This window comes from Pagrus major, chromosome 8, assembly GCF_040436345.1.
Source record: "Pagrus major chromosome 8, Pma_NU_1.0".
Taxonomy (NCBI): Eukaryota; Metazoa; Chordata; class Actinopteri; order Spariformes; family Sparidae; genus Pagrus; species Pagrus major.
The window spans coordinates 10,796,145-10,822,670 of record NC_133222.1 but is presented as its reverse complement, the minus strand read 5'-3'; the positions used below and the strand labels follow the sequence as shown (position 1 = coordinate 10,822,670).

Below are 26,526 nucleotides of genomic sequence, written 5' to 3'. Positions count from 1 at the left end.
TATTTATTTATTTTCTCTCTTTTTTTTCGTGCGGGTGGGTTGTTATCGCGAGGAACTCTGAAGCTCAAGAGGTGAAGTGAAGCGAGAGTGTTTTTCTACGTCGACGCATCCAGGGTGGCACAGAAAAAAAAGAGGGGACGTCTGCAGGCTCTTGTGGCTTCATACTAATCTAGACTACATATGTGCTTCATGTGATGTATTGTGTGTATGCTTTTGTGTGTGTGCGCGCGCGTGTGTGTGTAAATCTATCTCGGTTTCCTCCGCGTTGACGACGCCGCTCGTCGCACATCTGTAGCCGCTGGAATCCCAGTTTTTCAGCACCTGGACAGCTCCCGGTCGCGAACCTCTTCTTCTTATTATCGGGCACATGGAGTCCCTGGTGTGATTGTGGGGGAAGCCCTGCGAGCACATTATGCCTCCCTCCGAACATGTCGTTCTCAGCCTGATTCAGTGACAGCCTCGTCGTCTCCGCTGAAGGATGCTGCTTTCTGTCCGGAGTAGGTGTTTTCGTCGTGCGCTGTCTTCTGAGAGGCGATACGGGTGCTCGGCCAACGCAAATTTAAGGGGAATCGCAGCCTACACACAGCAAGATCCGAGCTTCCCTCACACTGATCATCATCATCATCATCAGCATCATCATCATCGGCGAGGAGGGAGATATTACCATCATCACTGCGAGGGCAAAGGAGTCACGACCACACTTTACACAATGTAGAGCAGGAAAACAGAAGAGGTTAGTGTGCCTTTTGTGCTTGTTTTCCCTGTCGGTGGTTGGTTGTATTCGTGCTGGTTTGAACGAGAATGAGACCGTGTGGCCTTTAAGCACAGTGGGGAAAAACATGTTAACAGCACCCTAACTGTTGTAATGTGTAATGATTGCAAATGCATCTTGATTGGGGTTGAATGCAGAAAGCAGTGGGCAGAAATAGCCCCAAGGTGCTTTGTTTGGTGAAATGAAATAGTACCAAAAAAAAGGAGAAGAAGAATCTGCCTTCCGCTGATGAAGCACTTACTGTAGACTGTACTTAAAGTAATAAACTCAAGATGCCAATTGTGACATTCAGTCTCTCTGATACTGTGATTTACTCAAGTCCAGAAACACTTTGTCGCTCTGCAGTGAATTACCTTTGATCCCACCTGCCTTTCTCATCACCTCCACAGTCATTCCTCGCAAAAAAAACTGATGCACCTTGTTCAGTGTTTCTGACATTCTGCTCATCTCATGTCCACAGCACTATCTTTGTTTTTTCATTTTAGTGTTATGCCAATGAGCACATTTTTGGGTGCTGCAGAGAAACAGTGTCACTCTCAGCCCTCGGATGACCTGGGCTGATTTATCCTGAGTAGCATTTAATCTGCTGTGCTTCACTACATTTACTCTGCTGTGGTCCTCCCTCCCCCCTGCAGCTGCAAATGCTGACTCCTCACCTCTCTGTGTCTGAGGGTTACTTCGCTGTGTGTCCTGGAGAAATATCGTGCAAATCACTCAGGTGTCAACAAAGCAAATGTGTAATAATTCATCTCTTGTTTGACGGCTGATTTCAGAATTTGGTTTGTGACTTCCCTGTCCGCTCATGTCATGCCTGTTCCCCCCGCAAAGCAGCTGGAGCGGAGCTTTCACTGAGCCCGACTTGGACATCAATGGCTCTCTATCCTGTGGCACAAAGAGCTAGCATCCTGCTGCACTTGCTATGCAAGAGGTGTGATGTTCCTCAGCCCCTGATTCACAGAGCGGAGCGTATATTGGAGGAGATTTAAAATCCATTACAGTTTAGTGCTCCCCAGGAAAATAGTTGAACGGAGCGTAGCTAAAGCTGAAGTTAGGACAGGGTGCCTTCAGGAAAACGCACAGGCAGTGATACTTCATTGATCATTTTGCATGCGTTTGGGTTAAACAACTCAGCTGTGTGTGTGGAGATTTCATGATTTTGAGATCAAATGTTCAGTTTTGACCTTGGAAACAGCAGTTGGCAAAACAATCTCCCCTCAAGGTCTATTGATTGCTGCACTGGAGCTCCCAATCATGTCTCACAATCTTCCTCAGCAGATGGAGTTTGCCCATGACTAGCTTCCTGATTTCCTTTCCCTGTAGTAATTACATTATTTCTTCTTCTGTATTTTCCATAGGTGTGGTAGGAGCCAGGTCTCTGCAGTGGTGAAATCAAGTTCCTCTCTTGGGGTCATTTAGTTTGGACGTCTATTCGCAGCAACAAGACCTCAGCATGAGCAACACGCAGTGAGTATAAAGTCTTGTTTGAAACCATGTCTGCAGGAGCGTGAAATCTTAAATCTCTATTTATGAACACGCAGTCTTATGCAAAGGGCATCTCAGCAGCGTGTTGGGATATGATTAGCAGAATGGGACCTGCATATTCTCACGCCCCTCCTGTGAGTGAATGACTTTGAGCAGAGATCAGCGGGGAAAGAAAGCGGAGCTCGGCCTCGTCCGGCATCTCTGCGAGTGAGACTGAGAGCGAGAGAGCGGCCCGGCCATCTCCAGTCTCCGCTGGCATCTCTTAGCATTCAGGAGGGATGTTCACTTGTCATCTTCTCTTATTAATAATTACTCTGTGTGTGGTCCTCCAGACAGGCCCTGCATTCTGATGACAGCCCGGGTTGGGGCTAAGAGAAGGGGGAAAAAGAGAGGGAGCAGGGGAATGGAGTGGAGTGGGAGGAGGTGGAGTAGAGTGGAGTGGAGTGAAGGGTGAATGCAGAATGGGTTCAGTCAGCTGCATCTTCTGATTAAAGGGGCAGGATGCTGCTTCCAACCAACAGAGATCTCTGTCCCGGGCCTCAAGACCATCAGATTAGTGCAGGTGATGGTTGATTACAAGTCCATTTGAAGGAGAACGTTAGTGCAAAAGATCTGTAACCAAATCACATGCAGAATATGTTGGCTGGTTAGTAGTACAATGATTTAATGCTGCTGAATGCCAGTGACTCTCTATAAAGTGACAGATGGGAAACTCTCATGCAGAGAAAGGTCTTTGGAGTTATTTTCACCCCTGCTCTCTCAGACTTGATGCTGTAAATCCTCTCTCTCTCTCTCTTCCTCTTTCTCTCTCTCTATCTCTCTCTGCTATGGAAACAGTGGGAGGTGGGCAGGATGCAAAAATTATTAGATGCTCATATACAACAAATTCAAAGGGATTTATAGGACATATTTCACACAGCTGTCCATAACACACAGATTGAACATAAATATTTGTGCCTCTGCCGTATGTGGACGCTGCTTTATCCTGGAGTGCACATAGGGATTTGCGGCAAGGTACAACAACGCACTTCCTTAGGAGACAAAGGTCATCTGCAGCAAGCAAACAGATCGTGTTGTTGTTTATCCAATACTCTAAGTATTAGTATAATATAGTAAACTATAAGTCTCTCTGTTCAGTTTAAAGGAACAATATGTAAGATGTGGCCAGGATTTTAGTTTAAAATATCTAAAAAGTAAAGTAACTTCATCAGCAGAGCGTGAATAAACAACAGTGATGTACTGAAGTTAACGTGCTAACCAACTACCCTCAGCACGCCCTGTCTCATAATACCACTTTCCACGGGCAATAGGGGATAGTCCGATAGCCCCCGTAGTTTCAGTTGGGATTCAAGTTTCTCTCCTTTACCCAACTAGGACAAGCTTAATCGCCTAAAACACACTTCATTCAAACTCAACATAAACAAAATAAAACTCACCTAAAACAGTCTTGGCTTGTCTTTCCACAAAGATTATTATTGGTTGAAATAATATTATTAAGATATTCCAGCTCACACGCTGTTTCTCTCCCGCTGTGTGTCTTATCATCCCCAAAGACATAGTCTTTTGGTCCAAGCCGCTGTAAATCACCTCCATACTGTATCCCCTGTTGTCAAACTGACCTCTGTCTGCCAAATCCAGTTGAGCTGAGCCCCGAATTAAATGCAGCTACCTTTGAATTCTGGCCAAAGTCTACAAACTAAACCTTTAAAGGCACAGTAGGTGATTTGGGGGAAAGATAGTTGATTTTTCACTCTCATTCCCAGGGCATCAAATGCCAATGCTTTGGGCTAAACCAAAGTTTGATGACCTGGGAATGAGATAGCTCATGAGGATAACTCATTGGTTTTTGGTATGGACACCAACAAACAATCGTACACCAACCCAAAGTGAAGGTATTTGATGACTAATGACTAATCTATTGATTAGCCTTTCTTGACACAATCCATCAGACGTTAATTTTGCTCAAATTTCTAGTCCCATCTCTGAATATGGTGCGCTACGTTTCTTGAATGCTATGAGTCATAGGTGTTTATATCGTTCAGTGGATGTTTAGCGAGAAAGCAATTCTTCTAATTACTTGAATATAATTTGGTGACTAAAAGATGTAAGTCATATTCCAAACATAGATTCTTTGAAATAATATATTCAGTCACCAACACATTAGTTTTACAACTGTTACAATTAATTATTCTCCTAACAAATACCATCTGTTTTGCCAAAACATGATATGCTGTAATTTATTCTTAGTGCTCTGTGCTGATGACCTCCGTTTTTGCCTAAAAACTATTAATAACACATCCGTGAGCCTCACTGTTGCACTGGAGGACATGTTTCTCTATTATGATGAACCTGGGGATTGTAGTTTATTATACGTCTATCCCACATATCCTTTAAATACTCACTAGTGCATCAAATGGGGAATTATCAGTGGCTGAATATTGTCAACAAATGCACTATTACTCCTGTTTGATTACCTTTTGCTGAAATCTGTTTTAAGAAATTTGTTAAATTACTTTTTAAAAATATGAAACTGTATTTGTGGCCTGTTTTCAGCGGGAATGAATGGACTTGGGGCTGAGTGCCGCAGAGAGGGTTGGGAAGTAGGAAATGATTGAAAAACAGACTTGGTTTTGGACTTTTCAGAGGTTTTTTTTTTTTTTTTTGACAGTTAACTAAACCTAGAATAATGAATGATTCGCCCTTTAAAGTGATACTGTGGATCCATATCCAACATACAAAGATCAAGTAGCTGCGGTTGGGATGTCTGCAGACAACATTTTAATGTTTCAGGCGTCATCTTCTCTCCCTGCTTACTGTGATGTGATTTGGACATTAAACGGCAGATCCAGAGCTGAAGCATTTTCTCTATTAACAGTGAAAAGAAGCCTCCAAAGACCAACAAAACACATTCACTCTTCATTGATGCAGTGGAATCAACTGCTGTAATTTCCCCTCGGACCTTGAAAGAGCAGCCGTTGCCGAAGAGATCGGATCTTACAAATGTACCACTGTGTCAGGAGCTTGTGTCAGGGCTGCTGCTGCTGCTGCTGCTGGGAAATCTGGCCGGGGCCCATATAAGTGATTTGGCACATTGGTCCCGATTTCCTGATGATATCAAGACAGTGAATTGTGCACCAAGGGGTAGCCAAGTGGCCGTATAAAAAACTTATTGGATAAGACAGAGCGACTGTGTTGTAGACAGCTGGCCTGAAATACTGTGGCAGTGAGCACTCAGAATGACAATGATACCGATGCCCTCTGCAAACCACCAGTTCATGCTGAGGCAGCACTTTCAAATCCACTGAAGTGACAGAAGGGCAGGATTTATTGCTCAAAATAGGTGATTTTAAATACGATGTGACAGGCATCAATCTCACCCCTTATCACCTTGATAGAAAAGCTGTATTATACTTGATCGCTGTTGTTTTACTGTGTTGGCATTGCAGCATTATGATAACCATACGCTGGTGTCAGTGTTCAGTTTGATTTGAACTTATCTTAACAGTTATTTACGCATGAAAAGCTGACCTCTGCACACATTCCTTTGCCATGCGGTGTAGTCACACCTGTGTGCTGAAGGTTAAGTGCCACGCAATAGGACATGTGAGCTACAGTTTCAGTAGTCAAGACCACTCATCCATAACTGCCTCTTAAACCAAAAGACTATTATCTGCGAATACAATACAATACAAGACAGAGAAAAGTTGGGTGCAGATGTCAGTCATCTGAGATCTGAGTCTGTTCAACCAAATAACAGAAAGAATGAAGTAAGCCACGAAATAATATAACTTATTTTATATATGATAATGTCCTGACATTTAATATCATCAATCAAACTGGTTTTAAAGGGATAGTTCAACCCAAAATAAAAGATACATATTTTTCTCTTAGCTGCAGTGATTGTTATCCATCGAGATTGTTTTGGTGTGAGTTGCAGTGCTTTGGAGATATCGCTGGTAGAGATGTCTGCCTTCTCACGAATCTAAAGGAACTAAATGTTACTCGTCTTGTGATGCTCAAAGCGCCAAAGAAATTACATTTGAAAAACTCAACAGCAACGTCTCCATCCATAAATCATGACCCTGCTTACTCAAGATAATCCAGAGCCCTTATTGTGACCAGTTTCATGCTGGAACTATTTTTCTGTTTTTACACCCGCCAACCGAATCACCAAAAAAGAAGGAAGCATGCATCTACTCATGGACAAGAGGCTAGCTGATGAAGCTAGCTAATGTTAGAGCTGAGTTGAGGAGGATGTCCCAAGCACGAGCTTCTTATCAACGAGTAGATGCACGTTTCCTTCTGCATGGTGATACAGCAGAAGCATGTAGTTTGGTAGAAAGGACATAGTTCCTGCTTTAAACTTCTCACATAAAGGTCTGTTGATTATCATTAGCAACCGCGTCATGATTTCTATTAAGAGTCATTGTTGTTGAGTCTTTCAAAGTCATTTTTTGGCACTTTGAGCACCACAAGCTGAGTGCCATCTCGTTTTGATTCAGAAGAAATCAGACACCTCTGCACCCCAAAATAATCTAGGAGTATAAAAAAAAACACCACAGGTAAGAGGAAAAAAAATGTGTTTGTGATTTTGGGGTGAACTATCCCTTTAATCTTGCCTCAACTTTAGATGTTACTACGAACAGACCTATTCTTGACTGACAGTTAACACGGCCCCCGATCTACAGCCCTGGGAGTTAACATATTCCCTCCTGATGTATCTTATGTCAGCGTTTGAACCTCCTTTATGTGCGCTGGTGTTAGTATTCAGAGTCAAAAGATATAAATTGGTTTTACTTTCTGTTGAGTTCAGCAGTATTGGACTTCAGCAGTATTTGAGTACGTTTCTCACAGAAAGCTGCTGGAATAGATTACAAGTGAAATTCATTTAAACTCCAGATCTATGGAATCGCTGAGTGTTGCCAAGAAGATGTTCCTATTGAAATTAAAGGAGGAAAAAAAGGTGTTGCTGTATGTATTTCCAAGAAATGTGTTACTGGGCAGTGTCTCTGTTATTCAGTAATACCTCGCTATAACTGAAGGCAAATGAGAGGAGGGGAGAATACTACTAATAAAACCATATAAAACTGATCACATATTTTCTCTGTCTTGGATTCGATGTAAATATCATTACATGTCTAATCAATGAGTTAGAAGTGGAGAGGAGAGATCTCAGCAGGCTATTATATTTTTATATATCTATTGATCTTTGCATGATGACTTATGTGATGTGATGTAAACACGGCGGGGGAATAAATATACATGATTGTCACTCTGGAGGAACCAATCCCTGGCAATAATTACACACAAGACAGAAACAGACCTCTTTTAAAACACTCATTTTAAACTCTGTACGTTTATATTAATAAAACAAATTCACAAAAAGTTATTATATCTTTGATCAATGCACAGAGTTTAATTAGCATTACCGGTTAATTGAGCTCTGTAATAGAAATGGTCCGTCAAGGCCAACGTTGACATTCTTGTTAATTTTGTTGTCATGCTTCATATGAGGGGGATCACGATATAACGATATTGTCAATAACCGTGATATTTTAAAATGAATTCATTTTGTGTTAATAATACACTTATGATAAAATCGTGTAAATAATCCAGCGCATCCTAAATAATTTCTTTCTGTTCTCGCTTTGTCATAACAAGTGGCAGTAATGCACCTAAAGGCTAGTTGCCAACCGCCATAAAACAGAAAAAAGAAGATGAAGAAGACACAGTGTCCAGCTAGCTCCTACCACAGTGTGTGGCTGCTACTGCCAGCAAGACAATCTATCTGTAGTCCAAGGTTAGATATCACGATAATATTTTTATCGTGAATTCTTTTGGCCACGACAATCGTGTAGTGAAAGTCTGATATAGTGACAGCCCTGCTTCATATCTGTATAATCTGTACAACCTAAGCTAAAAAACTGTGTAAGTCAATAAAACATAACAACTGATAAAATGATTGAAAGTGTTTCATTAATATCAACCTTCTTCTCTACTCCTCTGGCAACAATTCACTGCGCCGCCGCCTGTTATCACCATGTCTTGCACTGCACGTAATATAACGCCTGTACCAAGAGTATTAAGACAACGTTTTTTATTTTAAATTGATTCAAACAAAATGATGCAAACAATAATCTCCATTGAGATCTGGTTAAAGTTCCTCTTTTTGTGTAGTAACAATATAATTACTATTATAGCTGTCCCAAACAGCTGCTATTAACCAGTTTCACTTGAGTATTTTGCATTATATACTAGTAAAGTAAGTTCATGCGACTACAGCCTAAACAGTTACATGTAAAACAATACAAAGTCAGCATTTAGAAACATGAGCTAGTGAAGAAGCTTGTTTTTTGCGCCTTTTGGGCTTCATTGTGAGGCTTATCTCTTACTCTGTACGGGTGCGAGATTTCCCCCGCAGCCATGCATGCTCTATGTTAACCTTTTTGCTTCCTCGTGGCGTTTGCTAATATCACATGCCTCTGAAAAGATCCCAGCCTTTAGCATGCTGCCGGCTGCCCTTGCCTGCATTGTTGAGGAGAGCGAAGTATTCAGATGTGAAGCCTCCGCTCCCTCCCCAGGATGGCAACCAGCCACTCCACTGGGCTCTGCACATAATGGCTCCTGGCCTGCTCTGTGATTGTCTGGAAATGCGATTTTGATGCACTAAACAGTTTGTGTCTGTCATGACTGATTAGCGTCCTTGTTGCGGTTGGTCAGAGGTGCCAAGTCCTCAGTGGGATGCGGAGGCATGTTTTTGTGGTGAGCATGTTAATATATGGGCGTTTGACCCTCAAGACTAAATAACACATCTATCAGGACACGCATAACAGAAGGATCAGATATTTAAAGGGTGGAAGGCTGAGGCATTTTATGTAGTGAGGACATGACGATGAGAGCCCTATTGTGCTATGTTAAGACAATACAGTTGAAGTGATTCTTTGCTTCCTCAGAGAATAACAAAATAACCTTTAAAGGGTGTCCATTAAACAGCTATTAGTCAAGAAGTAAGTCAGGGAAAAGGGAGACCTATTTTTCTTTCCAGGCCTGCCTACATTAACATTTAACAGTAAGGTGGGTCTGCTCAGTGATCTTCTCCTAACTGTTTCCTCCCACTCTGTTTCACCTCCAGCACAGAGGTTGTAGAATTCACCAACCCAATGGCCTTTGTTCCCTCTGTCTTGTAATCAATGCCTTCCTCCACTGTTAAGCACTGGAGTTATTGATGTCTGCACACTGGCTGCACTGGGACGGCTGCCAAGCCGTGCGAGACTCCTGTTCCAGGGTGACTTCTCCTTGTCCGCTATTGGCTGAGCTTGGAGGTCCACACAGCCCTCCCTACACGTTTAAGTTTTAGGTCCTCAATGGCAGATAAAATGACACTTTGTCTGGCTCTGCCAAATATAGCTAGCCTCGCAGAGAAAATGCAGTGGATGAACTGGAATGGACAAAAACAAAGACGAAACAACCTTTTTAAAATGACACTTTGGTTGGCGACCAATTCTGAATATCAGAGCCTCCTTGAATGATGGAATGTAACTAAGTACATTCACTCAAGTACTATTCTACTACACATTCACGAGATATATGTCCTGACATTTATAAAAAAAAACAACTTTTTTTTTGTCCAAGTTTCAAACTGGTTTTAAAGGAAACAGTTCAGCTCAAAATCAAAATACATACATTTCCTACCCAGTGATGGAATGTAACCAAACACATTTCCTCGAGTGCTGTACATAAGTACAATTTTGAGATACTTGTCCTTTACTTACTACATTTTCTGCTACGTTATACTCCCACTCCACTTTTATTGTACTTTTACTCCACAACATTTATTTGAAAACTTAAGTTACTTTGCAGATTGAATGCTGTGTCAGAGTGAAAGTAGTTTTTGTAGTTGAAGCTTCTATCTATAATCTTTTTAATTGAGAAACATAATATTTCCATTTATGTGTAAAATGCAAATTGCCATTTTTCCTGTGGTTTGAGACTTAGTTCACTGCATACTCTGGCAATGAGAATTGAAGATCAGCATCAGTTGCCAGGTAAATGTGTCCTTGTTGAGGGTGCCAGCAGACACTAGAAACAAGGAATTTCACACCATGTTTGTGTTTTCATTCATCAAAATTACACACAGTCCCAGTTGTTGTTGTCACCCTTTGCTACCTGGAGTATATTCCAAGTTAGTACACCGGCTAATTCAAAATAAACAGCACATCCATCCTCTGACTCTAACGCTGCTCTGGTTGTTTGTACCACAGCGCTCCTCCCAAGGCTGGAGCCTCAGAGCTGGAGGTGATCTCCCAGCAGGTGGAGGAGGACAACCAGTGCGTGGCCCCTGTCCAGCTGGTCAGCTTCGCCTACAGAGACTTGCCTTTGGCCGCCCTGGACATCTCCCTCGCTGGATCCCAGCTTATCTCAAACCCGGATGAAGAGGACAACAGAGAGGGGTAAATCCCACGATTTTGCTCTGACATCATCCATCATCCTCTGCTGTTGCTTGTCCACAGTCAGTAAAAACAATCTGCAGGGATAATCATGGTATTATTAGTATTTAGAACATGTGAATGGTTTGGATAGCCTGACACAGGTGTTCAATTTATGTGAAGGTCACTTGTTTCTTGAAACTACATGAAGCTGAGCGCTCCTACTTCCTTCGAAGAATATCAAAAATCATACAGTTTGAGAGATCTGTGAAAAAAAATGACAAGTATGATTATCAATGAAATCTTTGTAGAATTAATTTGTGTAATAAAAAGTCCCAAATGTAATTATATATTGATCGATGTTCCTGATGTTTGCCACCACATTTAGGATAACATTAGAAATGTGATGTCTGAGACATTGTCTCTGCTTTGTTGCATGAAGTGCTACATCCATAATTAAGGCAGAATTGCAATTACTACAATCTATAATCTCGCCCAGCTGAGAAAAGCTCTGCCGTCACTCTCCCCATCGCTCGTTATTGCACATGGTAATTACACCTGGCGTATTGAATCACCCCTCATTTTATATTAGAGTCCGGGAGTCGAGGATATTTGCCGATGAATTTATTAGTGTCACCACGTTAAATGGACAATGTCTCCACTGATGTGTTCATTTCAGCTCAATGACACAGCAATTTCTCGCTACTAGACAGGCCTCTGTTCATAAAGTCGATTTCTGGCAGAAAACAAAGACTGTTGTTAGCACCATAGCTTTCCTGAAATGTCAGAGGCCTGTGGCGCTGCATGTCCAGGGTTCGTGTTGTTTCCTTATCACCATATCACTGTGCTGCAGGCCCAGCACTCTCAGGACAGGACACGCCCCTCATAGAGCACCCCTGTAGCCAGTGTCCATGGCTCTCCACTCAGGAAGCGTGACTCACAACCCTTTGGCACACTGTGATGTTGGCATCCGTGCAGAGAAAGTCGACAAACAGCATAAGCTTAATTAGAGCATACGGCATTTCGCCATCCAAGCCCTGGTGTGTCAGCTGACCATGTCCGGCTGGACTTTGCCCGGCCTGGCCGGGTCCGGGCCGATGTCTCTGTGGGACAGAGGGCAGGGACAGATGGGTCCTGTCCCAAACACCCACTCTTTCATCATACCTTGTATCGTTCTCACTCTGTCTTGTTCACTAAAAGAACCGAAAATACACGGATAGCAATGCAACAGCAGAAGGCAGGATCTGGCAGGCCAGTAACATTATCATCACAGTGGGCACTCTCATATGGCACCATATGACACCCTGGTCCCCTGGGATTTGGCACCGTGCAGTGGAAAAGTCATGCAGTGCCAAAAAATCTCTCGGAGGGATTGATCAGGTCAAAATTGTGAATATTCTTTCTCCCGAAAAGGACAAAGACATTCATTCTGATCAGAGAAACGCCTTCCTCAGAGTCCAGGAAGCTTGAAAGTATTCAGCAAACTCGTGAAAACGTGTGCAGTATGTCACCCATGTGAGCGTTACATTGTGTTCAAAGAGCTTTTTAGATTGGAATTCATGATTTTCAGGTCACATGCATTCCAAGACATACCTGTCATCGCAGTTTCATGCGCACATTCATTGTTTGGAAGCCCTCTTGGAAAAACAGCAGCAGAGCCAGTGTGCCGTCGCCGGTTCTGGCTGCCTTTGTGACTCATGTGTGTAACATCAGAGGAATGACACAAAGGTGGGATGTGTCCCATGATGCAATATTTTAAATTAAAAGAGACTGTTGAAGGCGAAAGTAATGAACTTAATGATTTTCCTCACTCTGCTGGCTATTTTCCTATTGTTTATAGGAAAATATAGTCACAGATACTCCTCTGCATGCTGTGGGCAATTTTTAGCACTTTATAAATGATTGTATACAAGAATGTAAACCTACTTTCAATGCCTTGCTACGGGGGTTGCAGTGGTTTTGCGCATTAATTTTAGTGATTAGCAGGACAGTTTGTTTTCATTCCTGAGATGTATTTATATCTTAGTTATGTCATTTTTTGGATGGGAAAACATGAAACAAAAAGACGACTCACACACTGCAGGGCTCCAAAATCCAAATTTATTTAATGCACCAAAGTAATAGCATTTCGAGCAAACCTGCTCTCCATCAGCAGGATGAAGAGCTAAATGGGACTGAATGGATGTAATGTTGGATGTTTGGTTTGAATCCAGACATAGTGAAAGGAATCTTTACACACATGGTCAGAGATGGGAAAAGAAAGTGGTCATTACTTTTGAATTTAGCTTAAATCTTTGATGATGAGGTCTTGGATTTGTTTTATTTTATATGGCTGTAAAAAAATTTTTTTTTTTAAAAAAACAAGCAGAAGAATACACACCAGAGATGCGCATTTAGTCTTGCATGGCAGCTTCTCATGGCTCTTTAACAGCAGACGTGGGCGATTACGTAGGAGGTGGATGTTCTTGCGGACTACAAGGTGCACACGCAGTACTTGCAGATTCTGTGCAGTGGTGAGTTGGTTGGGAATATTAATAGATGTTGGCAGCACCATCTTCTCCAGATCTTGCTAGAAAAGTCCAAGATGGGGGTGGTGTGATTTCACATCCACCTTTGGTCACTTAATGATTGTCTCATTTGTATTATTGTATTATTCTTTTACACTTGCATGCCTTTTTAATAGTGGATACTTTTTTGGCAACTACAGATATCGGTTATTTTTTAAAATGGAGCTTCATCATGTTTCTATATTTTGATTAAGCCGAAGCAACCTATCCAATTTAGCAGCAATCCCTTCCTGATTAAAAAAAAAAAAAAAAAAGAATAAGCAGGTCTTTAAAGGGTCACTCCACCAATTCTCCTCATTTAAGTGTGTTTACAGGTCTTTAGGAGTACTACTGCATATGTGAAAAAAGTAGCAAGAGCCTTTTGTGGCTCAAGAGGAAGCTGCATGTAATCTGATAAATTGCCTACAGTGGCAGTCACGTAATGGCTAAATTGCATTGTGGGTAACGTTTGCACCAGTTTTTGAAAACAGTCCACTGGTCTAGCAATGCACTCCCAAATCACAAACAATACAGCAGAACCAGAGATATCACCTTTTTTATTCCAGGCATTCTTCTTCCTTTTCAAAACCTGGCACCTTCACTACCCACAGTGCAACTTAACTACTAAGTGACATCACTGTAGGCAATTCAGCAGCTTCCTCTGGAATTATAAAAGGCTTTGAACTGCATTTTTTCACATACTGTATGCAGTTGTACTCCCCAAAGCGAGTAAACATACTTTAATGTAGAAAATTGGTGGAGTTATGCTTTAATATAATTGTGTGTAATTAATTAAAGTGAAAGCAGATGTTAATGTGTGCGCAAAGCATACACAAATTGACTCTAAAAATATTTTGGTACTTTAATTTTTTTCACCAATCCCTTCCTTCTGCAGTCATTTCAGTAAATGTCACAGCTCACTCAGAGGACTTGGTAGAGGCAGTTAAAATACTGAAAAAGCTGTGTATTTTTCCAGTAGCAAGGTGGTGTGTTGAGATCTTCTAGCTTTAACCTGCCCTCTTATCGTGACCTCCAGACTGAGTGGAGCCCATGACCTGGCCTCTATCTCCACATCCTGCTCTTGTCTTAGGTTATCAGCCCCACATCAGCCTGCTGCCCACAGCAGCAGAAGCATATGCAGTCGACCTCCAGGGGCCAGACTGAGAGGTGTGAGGCGCTGCATCAATGACAGATGGTTCAGATGGGTCAACCTGTCGCTTTGACTAGAGGAGAGCGGAGGCGGAGGGTATAAAGAGAAGGATGGAGGGAGGAATGGAGCGCACGACCCTCCTCCACACTTTCATTCACAAAGCTGCCGGCTGCAGATCACAAGGAAATGGCTCCATTCGGTGAATGTCATATCTCTTCATGTTGGACAGTAGTGTGGGATTAATTCTGTGCCATGTTGCATGGTGACAGCCACAGCTGCTGGCTGATACAGTGTGAAATGTTGGATATTAGATAAGCTTAAGTGTGCTCAGGTCAGCCCAGATTTATTACATTACTCAATATCTATAGAGTGCTTGGACTTCCTCTGTGAAATAAAGTTCTCCAACCACTTTTCACTCGCTAAAATGCATTAATACAGCAGTATGTCAACAAGCACATAATCAAACCTGGGTTGACAACGCTCAAGGTGGAAGTAAAATGGAATAATTAGAAAAATGTAGACCGCAGAATATAGCACTGAAGGACCCTGCCAGAGTCTAGTATGAATCTTGGCAGCAGCAATATTTCATGGGGCTTTGGAAGCAGAGCCGTACTATACCTGTTCTGTGTTGATGGATGTCTGAAAAGAGAGCAGGATTTCTGTTTTTTTTTCTCCCCCTCTGACTCTATTTCAAACACACAGAGGAACAGTCCTCTCCATCAAATTGGCTCTCTCGCCTGGCACCATGTGCGACACAATAGATGACATTTGAGTGCAGGGTTTGAGGGTTTGTTAATATTCACAGACATGCAAAGTGTGAGATTGCTTTTTAGGCTGAGAGCGAGAGAGATCAAGTGTCCTGGTGAAAACCCATTTATCAGGGACAGCTTGTCTGCTGCTCTGCACATGGAGCCCCATCCATCTCCATTTGCTTACTATCTGTGGCCCATTTCTCCGGCAAAGACCAGCTCCGAGTCGCCTCTGCTAGGTTGTACCACTGTGTGGGATGCAAGGAGTGGAGCAATGATGACTGATCGCACTGGGAAACCAGTGGAAAGGACAGGTTATACTGGAAAGCTCTGTGCATTTTCATCGGATACATTTTTTACTTATGACTACGAGGGAAAGCCTAAACTTTATTCACTGCCATCTGTAATTGATTAGCCCTTTTTATTTTATTTGTTAATTTATCACAAAGGTGTTTGTTAATTCCCCAGGCGTTAGACTGTAAGAGATTAATAGCGATGACACATGGAAGCTCTAAAATGTACAATTGATTACCTATGATAACTTCACTTTATTCAGCATATTTATTGCTTAGCTGGATTTCCTCTCTCAGGGCTTCTTTGCTTTTTTTGGCTGTGATAACACAGATGAGTCAGCAGTGGTTACACAGGAAACAATTTAACCAGTTGTTTTGTTGGCATTTTTCCTTTTTCCATTTTTGTTAGCAATCAAACCAGATGCCCCACCTGTTCTTTTTCTGGAAACAGAAGAGGAGGGTTTTTTTTTTGGGTTTTTTTTTTAAAAAAAAAAAGCATGCCTCTTCTAGTGTATAAAGTAAGTTAAGCAATAAGTGTAACATAGAGAGTGTGAACAGCCTGAATGGGATGAAGTCCTCCAACCTCTGCTATTGAGTAGCCTGCAGGTGCGCAGTTGTGGTCCATTTTCCCCTGCCCGAGCCTGCTGAGTTCAGCAGATTGGTGTGAATTGGAGGAACCAAGGGGCTGTATAGTTATCAGTACAGAGAGAGAGAAAATGAGAGGAGACAGAAAACCTGAGTCAAGTAGTATCATTTTCAAATGCTGCTGCTCTGGAGTAGTATCTGACATTACACCCGCAAAAGATTACTTCAATTCAGAAGCTTTTCCCCCTGTAGTTCACATGTTTCTCAATGTTGGTCAAAGATATTCGTGAGATGTCTGCAACTTGAAAAAACATAGTTTTTTATGTCGATGTTTTTGGGACTTTTCTATATATATTTGCGTGTGTTACATTCTTGATACTTTCACCTATTTAAGCCTCGAAAAATCCTTCTTTATCTCTTTGGTTGAACTGCTTTCGACTAAAATTTTGAGCAGACACTAACCCGAGATTAAGAATCTCATGGAGCTTCGATTTTGGGGCTGCAAGCAGATTGGGAACCACTGTACTGAAGTTGCAGATTTCAAATGGTTTTCTTCCTAAAAAATAATTTAATAATTTTTTTGACAAAAAGCGTAATTTACAGGTGTGCTTGAATAAATGAATGGCCGTCAGGCACAGTAATCTGAGTCTTGGCCAGTTTTTTAGATTCATAGCATGATTAATCGTTCTGGAAGCAAATGTAATTGTGTGGCACCTGCCTCAGGTCTGTACCCTAATGTGCTGGAGTTTTTCACCGAGCAAAGTTGCTCTGTTGTAAATGTGCAATCAAGACATCAATCAAGAGTTCCAATCAATTATTTAGAGGCCTTGCACAGCAGTGCAACTCATTTGGAGCGACACTATTTTAAGCCTTCCTTCACAAACATTTTGAGGGAGAGGTTAGTGTTTGCAGCTGTTCATTGGTTGTTTGTGTGTCTGTGTGTGTATGTGTATGTGTGCTACGATCAATACCTCAGACGAGTTGATAGAGTCTTTCAGACTCATTACTTCTGAATGAATTTTCCCCTTTGCAGCCCTTCCCTTCTCTCTCACTCCATCTCTTAACTCACACAAACAGGGCACCACCTCTCTGATTTAATTTCCATTTAACTTGTACCTAATGAGTTTACATTGTTTTTTATCCCATCTCAATTACAGGAGACAGTATAATGAAAGAGATGTTCCTTGTGATAGGCTCCCTACCTCAGCGAGAGATACTTAGCTGGGGCCGGAGCCAAAGCTCTGTCCTGTCTGTGTGAATGGGCCCCAGCAGAGCGACCAGACACCTTCCTCTGTGCCAATCAATCTGCCTGATGTCTTTGTCCGCTCTGTCCTGTCTGGCCACTCTGCTGCCACGGCCGCTGCAGCCGGCATCATGTACAGCATGCCATCACTTCCATCTCAGGCCACTATTGATCGCTCTCATGATCTAATCCCCTCGCTCTGCGCTGCTGTCGGGCGCACTTCGATCTTACCTCAGTGTGTTACCACTGCAGCCGCTGGCCTGTTGATGTCTTTATGAACCTGTCCACACTACATGCCACCCTGCATCTCTGATTTCCTCCACACACAGTGTTCTTAACTGTGTGTGTTTGATGTTTACTTCTGCACGCACATATCCGTCCGTTTCCCATTCGGTCTGCACCTGCCGTGACCCTGGAAGAGAGGGAGGTGATTTTCTTCCTGGGCTCGCTCCACCAATGAAGCAGCCTCACTTCCTCATAAATACTTCAGGTCTTCAGCGTTCAAGGTTTAAAGTGATTTCCCTAAAATTAAGTTTCTGAGCTTGGAGTAATCCATCACTGCCATTTACTCTGCTTTCAGACAGGGTTTTTCTTTACAGGTTTATTAAATTAATACCTTTTCTGCCTGCCTTGTGGGAGCAGTCTGAATGAATTATGATTCCACGCAGTATGAGTTAAATCATGCTTTTCGGTCCTGAAGGTAAGTGAGGTGGCTCCTATGGTGTGTGTGTTGCTCATTCCATCTTTTAACTAATGGTCCACAAATGTCTGGTGACTGTGTGTTAGGTGTATCATTAGGTAAATGTTTCTTTTTCTTGGCTCTCCTCCACTGGCAGATGGGGTTTGACATTGTTCCTTGGGAACAAATCGGTGCCGGGGTAAGTCTCCATGGTATCTGCTAATGATACCATTACCCTCCACCACCTCTTTGTCACCCCAGGTGTTGAGCTCCTAATCTGTTGGCTTTGGCTGGTACTGAGGGTTGCTGCAGAGGGCTGAGTGCACCGGTTAGCCTCTGGGAGAGCACTGACACAATGTTGCCGAGCTCGAGCCTCTCTGCTGACCTTGGTGAAGGATGGAGAGGACGTGTAACAGCAGCACACTAGAGGTTCAGCTGCAACTGCAAAATGACGCCACTCACTAGGATCCCCTCTCTAAGTCTAGTTGACTAAATTTCAGCAGTAATACTAACAGACACAACATTTTGAGTCATTACTAGGGAACAAATTAGAAACGAATGAGGAACTAGCTGTGAGTTAAACATGAGTTGATCCAATTTTAGAGAAGCTAATTATTATTTATTTAACCGTAACCTTAACAAGGTTACTAAGTGCTTGTACAAATAAAATAAAACACTGTACAGATACGTTAAAAGACAATTAAAACAACACAATGAAATTAAATACAGAAAAGGTTTTAAAAAAAACGGGACAGAATTATGCAAAAACACCACACTATAGCCGATAGCACAATTCAAGCGTCAATAGTCTAAAAGAAGCTTGAATTTCATGTAGACCAAGCTGCTACCTTAAAGGTTTGAGAAAAGCTATTTTATAAAAATCCGTTTTTAAAAAACATTGAACAGTGGTCACAGTTAGCCAATCTGAGGTCCTCGGACAGGCTGTTCTAGAGTCTGGGGGCATTTGTAGCAGGCCCGAGTCAGCCTTGGTTACAAAGCTGGACTAATTATTAGTTAATGATTAGTTAATTAAGAAATGTGTGAGTGAGGAACAAATCAGGAACAAAAAGGGTAAAGGAGACTTGATAACTAATGGACAGGTACTCATGAAGTAACGATTCAGTCCTCAGTAACCACTCATGCACTACTTTTATTTGAAGGGACACAAAAAAGGGTAAGAACTCGTAAAATAATGATTAAGTAATAAGGGATTACTTATTAGTTCAGCAAAACTAGACATATGAACATGTCAAGTTGTGGGTCAGGAAATTTTAACAAGCATTTTCTATTATTTTCTTACCATTACAATAAAACGGAATAAACCTTTAAATCAATCTGCATCTTTCTCTGTTCTCTCTTTCTCATTCTTCCTTCTCCAGCTCCCCCTCCTTCCTCTCTGGCTCTCTCTCCAGTTCACTTTTGGATGAGTCCCAATGCCTTTGAACCGGCTGCACCCCGCTTCCTCTCTCAGTGTTTGCCTCCTTCATTCTGAACCAAGAGGAGAGGAGAATAAATTGCATCCTCTCTTGTCCTCTGACAGACATTGCCCGTAGCTTTCCTCCTATGGGGGACAGGTGACAACGGATAGCTGCTATTTTCAAAGAAGCATACTGCCTTTCTCAATGTTGCCTCAGAGAAGGGACAGCAGCCCCACACACACACCTTCCTCTCTGCATCGGGCTTTCTAAAGAGTGCATCTGAGTAGCGTGTGTGTGGAATGGAGAGCTGTAACAGGAAGGGAAAGCCCCGCGTGCCTCCTGGAGATTTGTCATTATTTATTGACCATAAATCCCCAGGAGCCACAGTCAGTCACAGTCTCTGATTGGATGGACTTGAAGGGGAGAGTAGGGATGGATTTAAGGCAGGTCTGACACTCACATCTTCAGGCACAATGTACCTGGACAAGAAGCGAGCGCACGAGGGACAGCGGCTCACTCCACACTAATGGAAAATATATAGTAATGTCACAGAAATCCGTAGCTGCTAAACCAGTGGTAGGAATGACAAGGTGTAACACAGATTCTGGGACCAAGAAGTGTTTTATTACCTACCCAAATTCCTGCCTAATCCCTTCACTCTTTACCAGCCAGGCAGGCAGGTATGACAGTACAAACATTGTCATGGAAAAATAAGATGAAGGCATTGAGATTCAGTGAAGCAATCAGCTTTTTGGCTGTGTGCGACTGCACCCTCCAGATGGTGCACATGCATCCCCACTGTCATGCCGGGAGAGCTACATCTTGCGGTCAGCCAGCTTGCAAATCAGTCATCCAGAGCTCAAACAAGAGCTGAGCCAGGGAGCTAACTACCAGCCTGGTTGTTAGCAAAACAGTCGCCCAGATGGGCAGTCAGCCAGCCAGTCAGCTTGCCAGTTTTTACCCAGAGCCTCCTGTGAGGAAGGTGACTGAAACACAGGAGACTCTTATCTCTTCAGAGCCTAACCTAGTCGCCAGAATGAATGTTGGTAATGTATGTTTCTGCAAACCACAAATATGTTTAAACTTTACTTTTCTTTGGGCTCAATCTTCATTTTTATGTTATGATGATATTGTGCTCTGGTTAGGTTCAGGCACAAAAAACACCTGGTTGGGGTTAGGAAGAAACAATGCTTTGGCTAAAAATACCTGGTTTTGTCACCAGAAACACGTCTGGAAATGTCCCGATGCCTCGTCAAAAACACATGGTTTTGTTGCCACAAATACAGCTGGAAAAATTTCCAATGTCTTGTAAAAAGATATCCACTAGTTTAATGCTTACAAATGTTACAAAGCCGTCTCAGACAGCTGTAAGTAACGCGGCCACCATCCTATCCACCTCCTGACAAAAAAGTCAAAAGTCATTATGGTACATATGACACAAATATACCCATGGTTTGCAGGAAACGTAAAATGCCGACATTTTATCCTGGTGACTGGGCTTACAGAACCACACGGTTATAAATTTGTAATATGTCTAAAGAAATGTATTACTGTTAAAGATATGCTTGCAAACATGTTCTGATGAAAAAGGCACACATCATTTAATGCTTGATTGTGAATCACATTAGATGTCGTGTAATCTGCTTCTGAAAACAGGCACAAAATAAACTAATGGCTGTTGCAATAAGTCGACCACTTTGCTTGATGATGCACAAAAGGAGAGCTTTAATGGGAAGCGGAAGGTTACAGAGATCCTGGTTTCATGAGGAGAAGATTCCTGAGCTGAATTACTTCATACTAATATTTCATCTCAGAGCCAGCAGAACATGTATTTATGCCTCACATAAATTCAAGACTGTAAATTAATTTCAGCATCCATGTTCTGAATTTGAATGCAGAATGGAGCCCTCGGCTGAAAGATATTTATAAGAACGTTGAGTGATAGAAAAAGGAGCAAAGTCAAGGTTGAATACACCTCACGATTTGTGTATCTTGACGTTTCTTGTGTTTTATTGATTTGACCTTGGTTGCTGCCTGTCAGATCCACACTCTGCACCAGTATCACATTTTAAAATAACACCACAACAAGACCTACCATTTATCTTTGTACCCACAGCGTCTCTAACCGCTGTTTCTCCGCCATCTCTGTCTCTCACCCCCTCTCCCCACCGGTCAGGTCGAACTGGCTGAAGCCGTGCTGTGGGCGAAGGGCAGCGCTGTGGCAGGTCTGTCTGCTGTCGGCGGGCTTCAACTGTTTCCTGGTGGCCTGTGTCATTCTGGTGGTGCTGCTGCTGACGCTGGAGCTGCTCATAGACACCAAGCTGTTGCAGTGTGAGTAGTAGAAACCAGGACAGTGTGACGTCACCTGTGATAGGATGTGGTTTGGGGGACATTGTGCTGGGGGAGGTGGTTTGTTACACTCATTGTGTATGGTCCTGACTTGCTATAGCATGCCTGGAGAGAGAGAAAAAGTGGACTGCTCAGTCAGCACAAGTGTTTACTGATTGTTATACAAAGGCACTGTGCCAATAGAAGCATAGACTTGGGAGCAATGACAAGAGAAGAACTTAATTAGCACAAAAATTAAGCTGCACATAGATCATGTCCTCATGATCTTGTTAGACTGAGCTGCAGTTTGGACGGAAGGATTTGGCAAGAGGATTAGAACTGGTCATAAAGCTATAAAGCAAAGAATAAGGAGCAGAAACATTAAAATATTTCCTCACAGCCTTACCAAAATCTGTTGGCAAAATAGCACATTTTACAAATGAAGGTGTCTTAAAGATAGGCACCATTTACTTGTGCCTGACACTATAACACAGGTAGCAGCTGTTACCAATGTGCTGTGAACGAGCAACAAGCAGTCATTTTACCTTTTCTGGCAAGCTGCCTTCTTTAATCGCACAATGAAGACATTAACGGTGTTTGTTTGAATATGCACAAATGATACAAATATAGAACATCAACACTGAAGCACACCCTTGCCTTATGCTGTACTGCACTCGTATACACACAGAAAAATGATTAGCGCAGCCAATATATCATTTTGCTAAATCTATAAGTATTTGTATATACGTTAGCCAGTAAATCATTTTATTTTTAGTACATTTAAAGGTCCTGTGTGTAGGATTCAGGGGGATTTAGAGGCAGAAATGAAATGTAATAGTCATAATTATGTTTTCATTAGTCTATAATCACCCGAAACTAAGAACCATTGTGTTTTCATTTCCTTAGAATTAGCCTTTTTTTATCTACAGAGGAAGCTGATACTCTTCCAATGAGTCATGTTGCACCACCCACAGTAGCCCAGAGCCAAACACTGACTCTAAAGAGGGCTTTTTGCATTTTCCACATTTTTTGGCAGGCACCGTAGGGAAGGGTGAGGCGAGGGTTGTTCAGTTGGTTGCAATCTGCAAACACAATGCTAGATGCTGCTAAATACTACACACTGGACCTTTGAGGGACCCTCATCAGAAATGCTTGTTACATATTTGTTCTAAAAACATTCACACACACATTGGTTGTTGTAGAACAGCTGTTGAATTTTCTAAACTCTCTTGACAACACTATGCCTGTCACAGAGACTGCTTTAAAGTTTTAACAAAACCATGGTTTGCAGAAACGTACATTGACACAGTTTATTTCCGCAATTGGGTTGACCATACTATATTATACTATAGTAGGAAGTGACAGAACACTATAAGATGTACAACATGTATGTGAGGATGTGCAGAAGGCCTGTAAATACTAACCTGGTCTCATGTGTCCACTGTATAATGAGTCTGTGTCACTGATGATCTTTCCTGGGACCTGAAGCTCTGATCAATCATTGCCTGGGGAATATAATCCTCCCATTAGCTTTGCACAGTTAACACAAAATGTCAGGTGGTCGAACTGCCACTGTGACCAATGTCACCCCTGTCTCACCTTCATCTACATCATCTGGCACGGTGGAGACATCCTCATTTATCATAAGTGGAAGGTCAGGGGTCATGACCTGTTTGAAGTCACAGGGATGAGTGAAGAAGAGCACACATGACGGAAATGTGGCTCGAGCAGCATCCAAATGCATTCATGTCTTTACTGTTCCCCTGGGACTGACTAACTGACTGAATGACTGACTGACTGACTGACAGGACGGGCGAGACAGACAAAGGAAAAGTAAGACAAATGCGTGAAGTGAGATTAGCGGACAAAGAAATCAGGCGACGCAGAGTTGGCTGGTGGATGAGTGTGTGGAGGACTGGAGGAAGATGAATGGACTGATAGACAGATCACTGAACACGGCAAACAAAGACAGATGGAGGGAGAGGTGGCGCATGAAGAGAAATGCCTCAGCTGACAGCCGAGCGTCGTTTGAGGCTGTCCACAATTAGCCTGATGAATAGACTGGGAGATAGAGACATGCATGTACAGTGTGTGGTGAATTCATATTTATGATGATGCTTCATGCCTCTGTCTGTCTCTCATTTGTACCACTTTACTGCCACTCGTCAATGTTATGCTGCAGGTAGCAGCTGTGAGAAACAAAAACATATTGCAGCATCCATCTTTCACCACCTCATGTCCAGGGTTGGGAGGGTTTCTTTACAAAGGTGTTCTGTTACACTAATTACTATTCAGCGGAGAAGGAAGAAACTAGTTACAGCTACTCAAATTACTGTAATGAAGTCATTTTTTGGGTACTTGTACCTTGTTGTATTGTCTGTAATTTTACTCATACTTAAGTAAGCATTATACCACGTAATCTACTTTTTAAATCATAATTGAGGGCTGAGCACATTTTGAATTAATTTCCAAACCTTTCATCTGCATTTTTGTAGCCAATAAGGCTCCGATCACAAGTGGGCCAACGAAAACCCTGATATACTGACAAATAACACAAAACTGTATATATAAATATGTACTTTGACTAATAATGTGTTTCCACAAAAAGTTTTTTTTTTATCTTGTTAAAACCCTTAAAAATACAACTACTCCTTTTTGACCTTTAATGAAAAGTCCATTCTCAGTGTATGTGCAAGGTCTCCACATCACACTTGTGTATGCTGAAGGTTGGATCAGAATTGGCTTCCAAACAATTTGTGATGTCACAAATCATGCTCGTAGGCCCGCCTCTTAAAATCTGATTTTCAGTGAGCACAGAGTAAAAATCTACACTTTCAGCAATTAATCTGAAAACAATCTTATGGTGTCAAACTCTGCACATACATCATTCTACACGGTGAAACTCAAACATTCAACTGTAGGAACAAGAAGTAAAACACATTTTTGACTGTAGAAATAACCAATTATTTCGCTTTTATTCCCTCAGTTAATAACGCATTCCAGTTTGCCAGCATCATCCACTGGATCAGCCTGGCTATCCTCTCCGTGTTCTTCACTGAGGTGAGTGTCTTTCTTCCCCTCGCTCAACACAACAACAGTCTCACTTACAGCTGATGCAGCAGCCTGTCGATTAATGCTATGTCGAGCAGTATGTGGGGCCAGTGAAGTACAGCGCCAGATACTCGTTAGGCGACTAACAGCGACGTGAAACGGCCTGTGCCCTCCATCACCGCTTGATTAGATTCTGATTAGTAGAGGTGAACTTGTGTACAGCTCCATTAATGGTTTGACTGATGGTTTAACGGAGCTGAATACGAAATCACACAACAAAGATCTACATCAGTATTGTGAAAGAAACTTGTACAATGGCTGCTGTTAAAGCTGGCACATTTGGTCCCTCTCGGGCTATTCGATTGATCCGCAGCACAAACACTTTAAAATGCAGATGGAGCTTTTTCTCTGCTGCTACTTTTAAATAATTTCGAGGCCGCAGGTGTGCTGTATTGATTACCATTTTCTTTACAGCAGCCACATTTGTCTTAGTTCCCTGCTCCTGGCCACCCTACCGCTAAATTCTGTGTAGCTGGAGTTTTACTTATCAATAAAAGCACCCTCTCAGTGATGAAGAAGACATAGCAGGGAGGCTGGTTTCTGCTCCAGTGCAACCTTGAATATGTGAAATGAGGATGGGGGCTCGGGGATGTTTGCCCTCTGCAGCCCCTGCTGCGTCAGCAGAAGGAGCTAATTGCAGTGTCTCTAACTGTTTGGATGAAATCCTATCACGCCGCCTGTGATGTGTATGAAAATGACGTAATTGATGAACAACCATCAAATGGATGAAATAATCAGACTCACGACTGCAAATGTCGTTTACTGGGTTTGCAGGGTTCTCAGCCAGTCTCTCACTGCTGTCTTCCATCTTACCACATGTGTGTAACCTGCTCTCTGTCTCCATCTCTGCCTGTCTCAGACGGTGTTCAGGATCGTGGTGTTAGGGATATGGGACTACATAGAGAACAAAGTAGAGGTAAGCTCCCATGGGTCCTATTAGTTCTGGTACTCGGGGCCCCTTTCACTGCAGCGTCATTCCCTCAATGTCATACCACTGTGGAAGCTACAGACACAACAGTAACCATGTGTGTGTACGTGTTTGTGAATTTTCTCAGGTGTTTGATGGAGCCGTCATCGTCCTTTCTCTGGCCCCCATGGTGGCCTCTACAGTGGCCAACGGCCCCAGCAGCCCCTGGGACGCCATCGGTCTCATCATCACACTGCGCATCTGGAGGGTCAAGAGGATCATTGATGGTGAGGCTGGGAGGGGCTGGGGGGCTGATGTCCCCTGCGTCCTGTCCTTTACTGTCAGGTCACAGAGATAGATACTGCAGTGTGCTCCCTGCGGCATCGGCTACATCCTATCTTGAGGTTGTTTGCTCAATTTTTTTTTTTCCTCCTTTTTTCATTATTTTCCAGCAGGAACGATGCAGGACATAATCTGTTGTAATGAACCAGTGGTTTAAAGCTCACACAGCAGCTGCTGCTTGCAAATTATTTTTGCATATAGGCATATGCAGAGCATTACATTTCTTTTTAACAATCTTGCTCCCCCTTGTGGTTTTGAAATATAGTACATTATGTGTTCAAAGGGGTAACTGGAGAGCCCGAGTAAATTCTGAATATGTTTCAGCTCTTGCAAAAAAAAGCTTGAACACATAAGACATGTATAATGAATATACAGGAAAACAATGAGATTTGGTTGCGATGTTGTGCTGTTAATTTTGTCCACCTTGTGTACAGTACATTGGTGGTAGTCTCTCGTCATGTGCCAGTGAGAACATGCAGGCTTTATTTTTTTCAC

General features: G+C 42.4%; 1 protein-coding gene across 1 annotated transcript in view; it reads left to right on the top strand.

Annotated features, from left to right (window-relative positions):
- The first annotated feature begins 2,222 nt into the window (after window positions 1-2,222).
- The window catches only part of tmem266 (transmembrane protein 266), a 29,126-nt gene continuing 4,822 nt past the window's right edge, over window positions 2,223-26,526 (top strand). Inside the window, exons 1-6 of the mRNA XM_073471778.1 lie at window positions 2,223-2,236; window positions 10,516-10,704; window positions 21,520-21,674; window positions 24,658-24,731; window positions 25,642-25,698; window positions 25,838-25,976. Coding sequence (XP_073327879.1) covers window positions 2,223-2,236; window positions 10,516-10,704; window positions 21,520-21,674; window positions 24,658-24,731; window positions 25,642-25,698; window positions 25,838-25,976 — 628 coding nt within the window. The remainder of the gene's footprint in view (window positions 2,237-10,515; window positions 10,705-21,519; window positions 21,675-24,657; window positions 24,732-25,641; window positions 25,699-25,837; window positions 25,977-26,526) is intronic.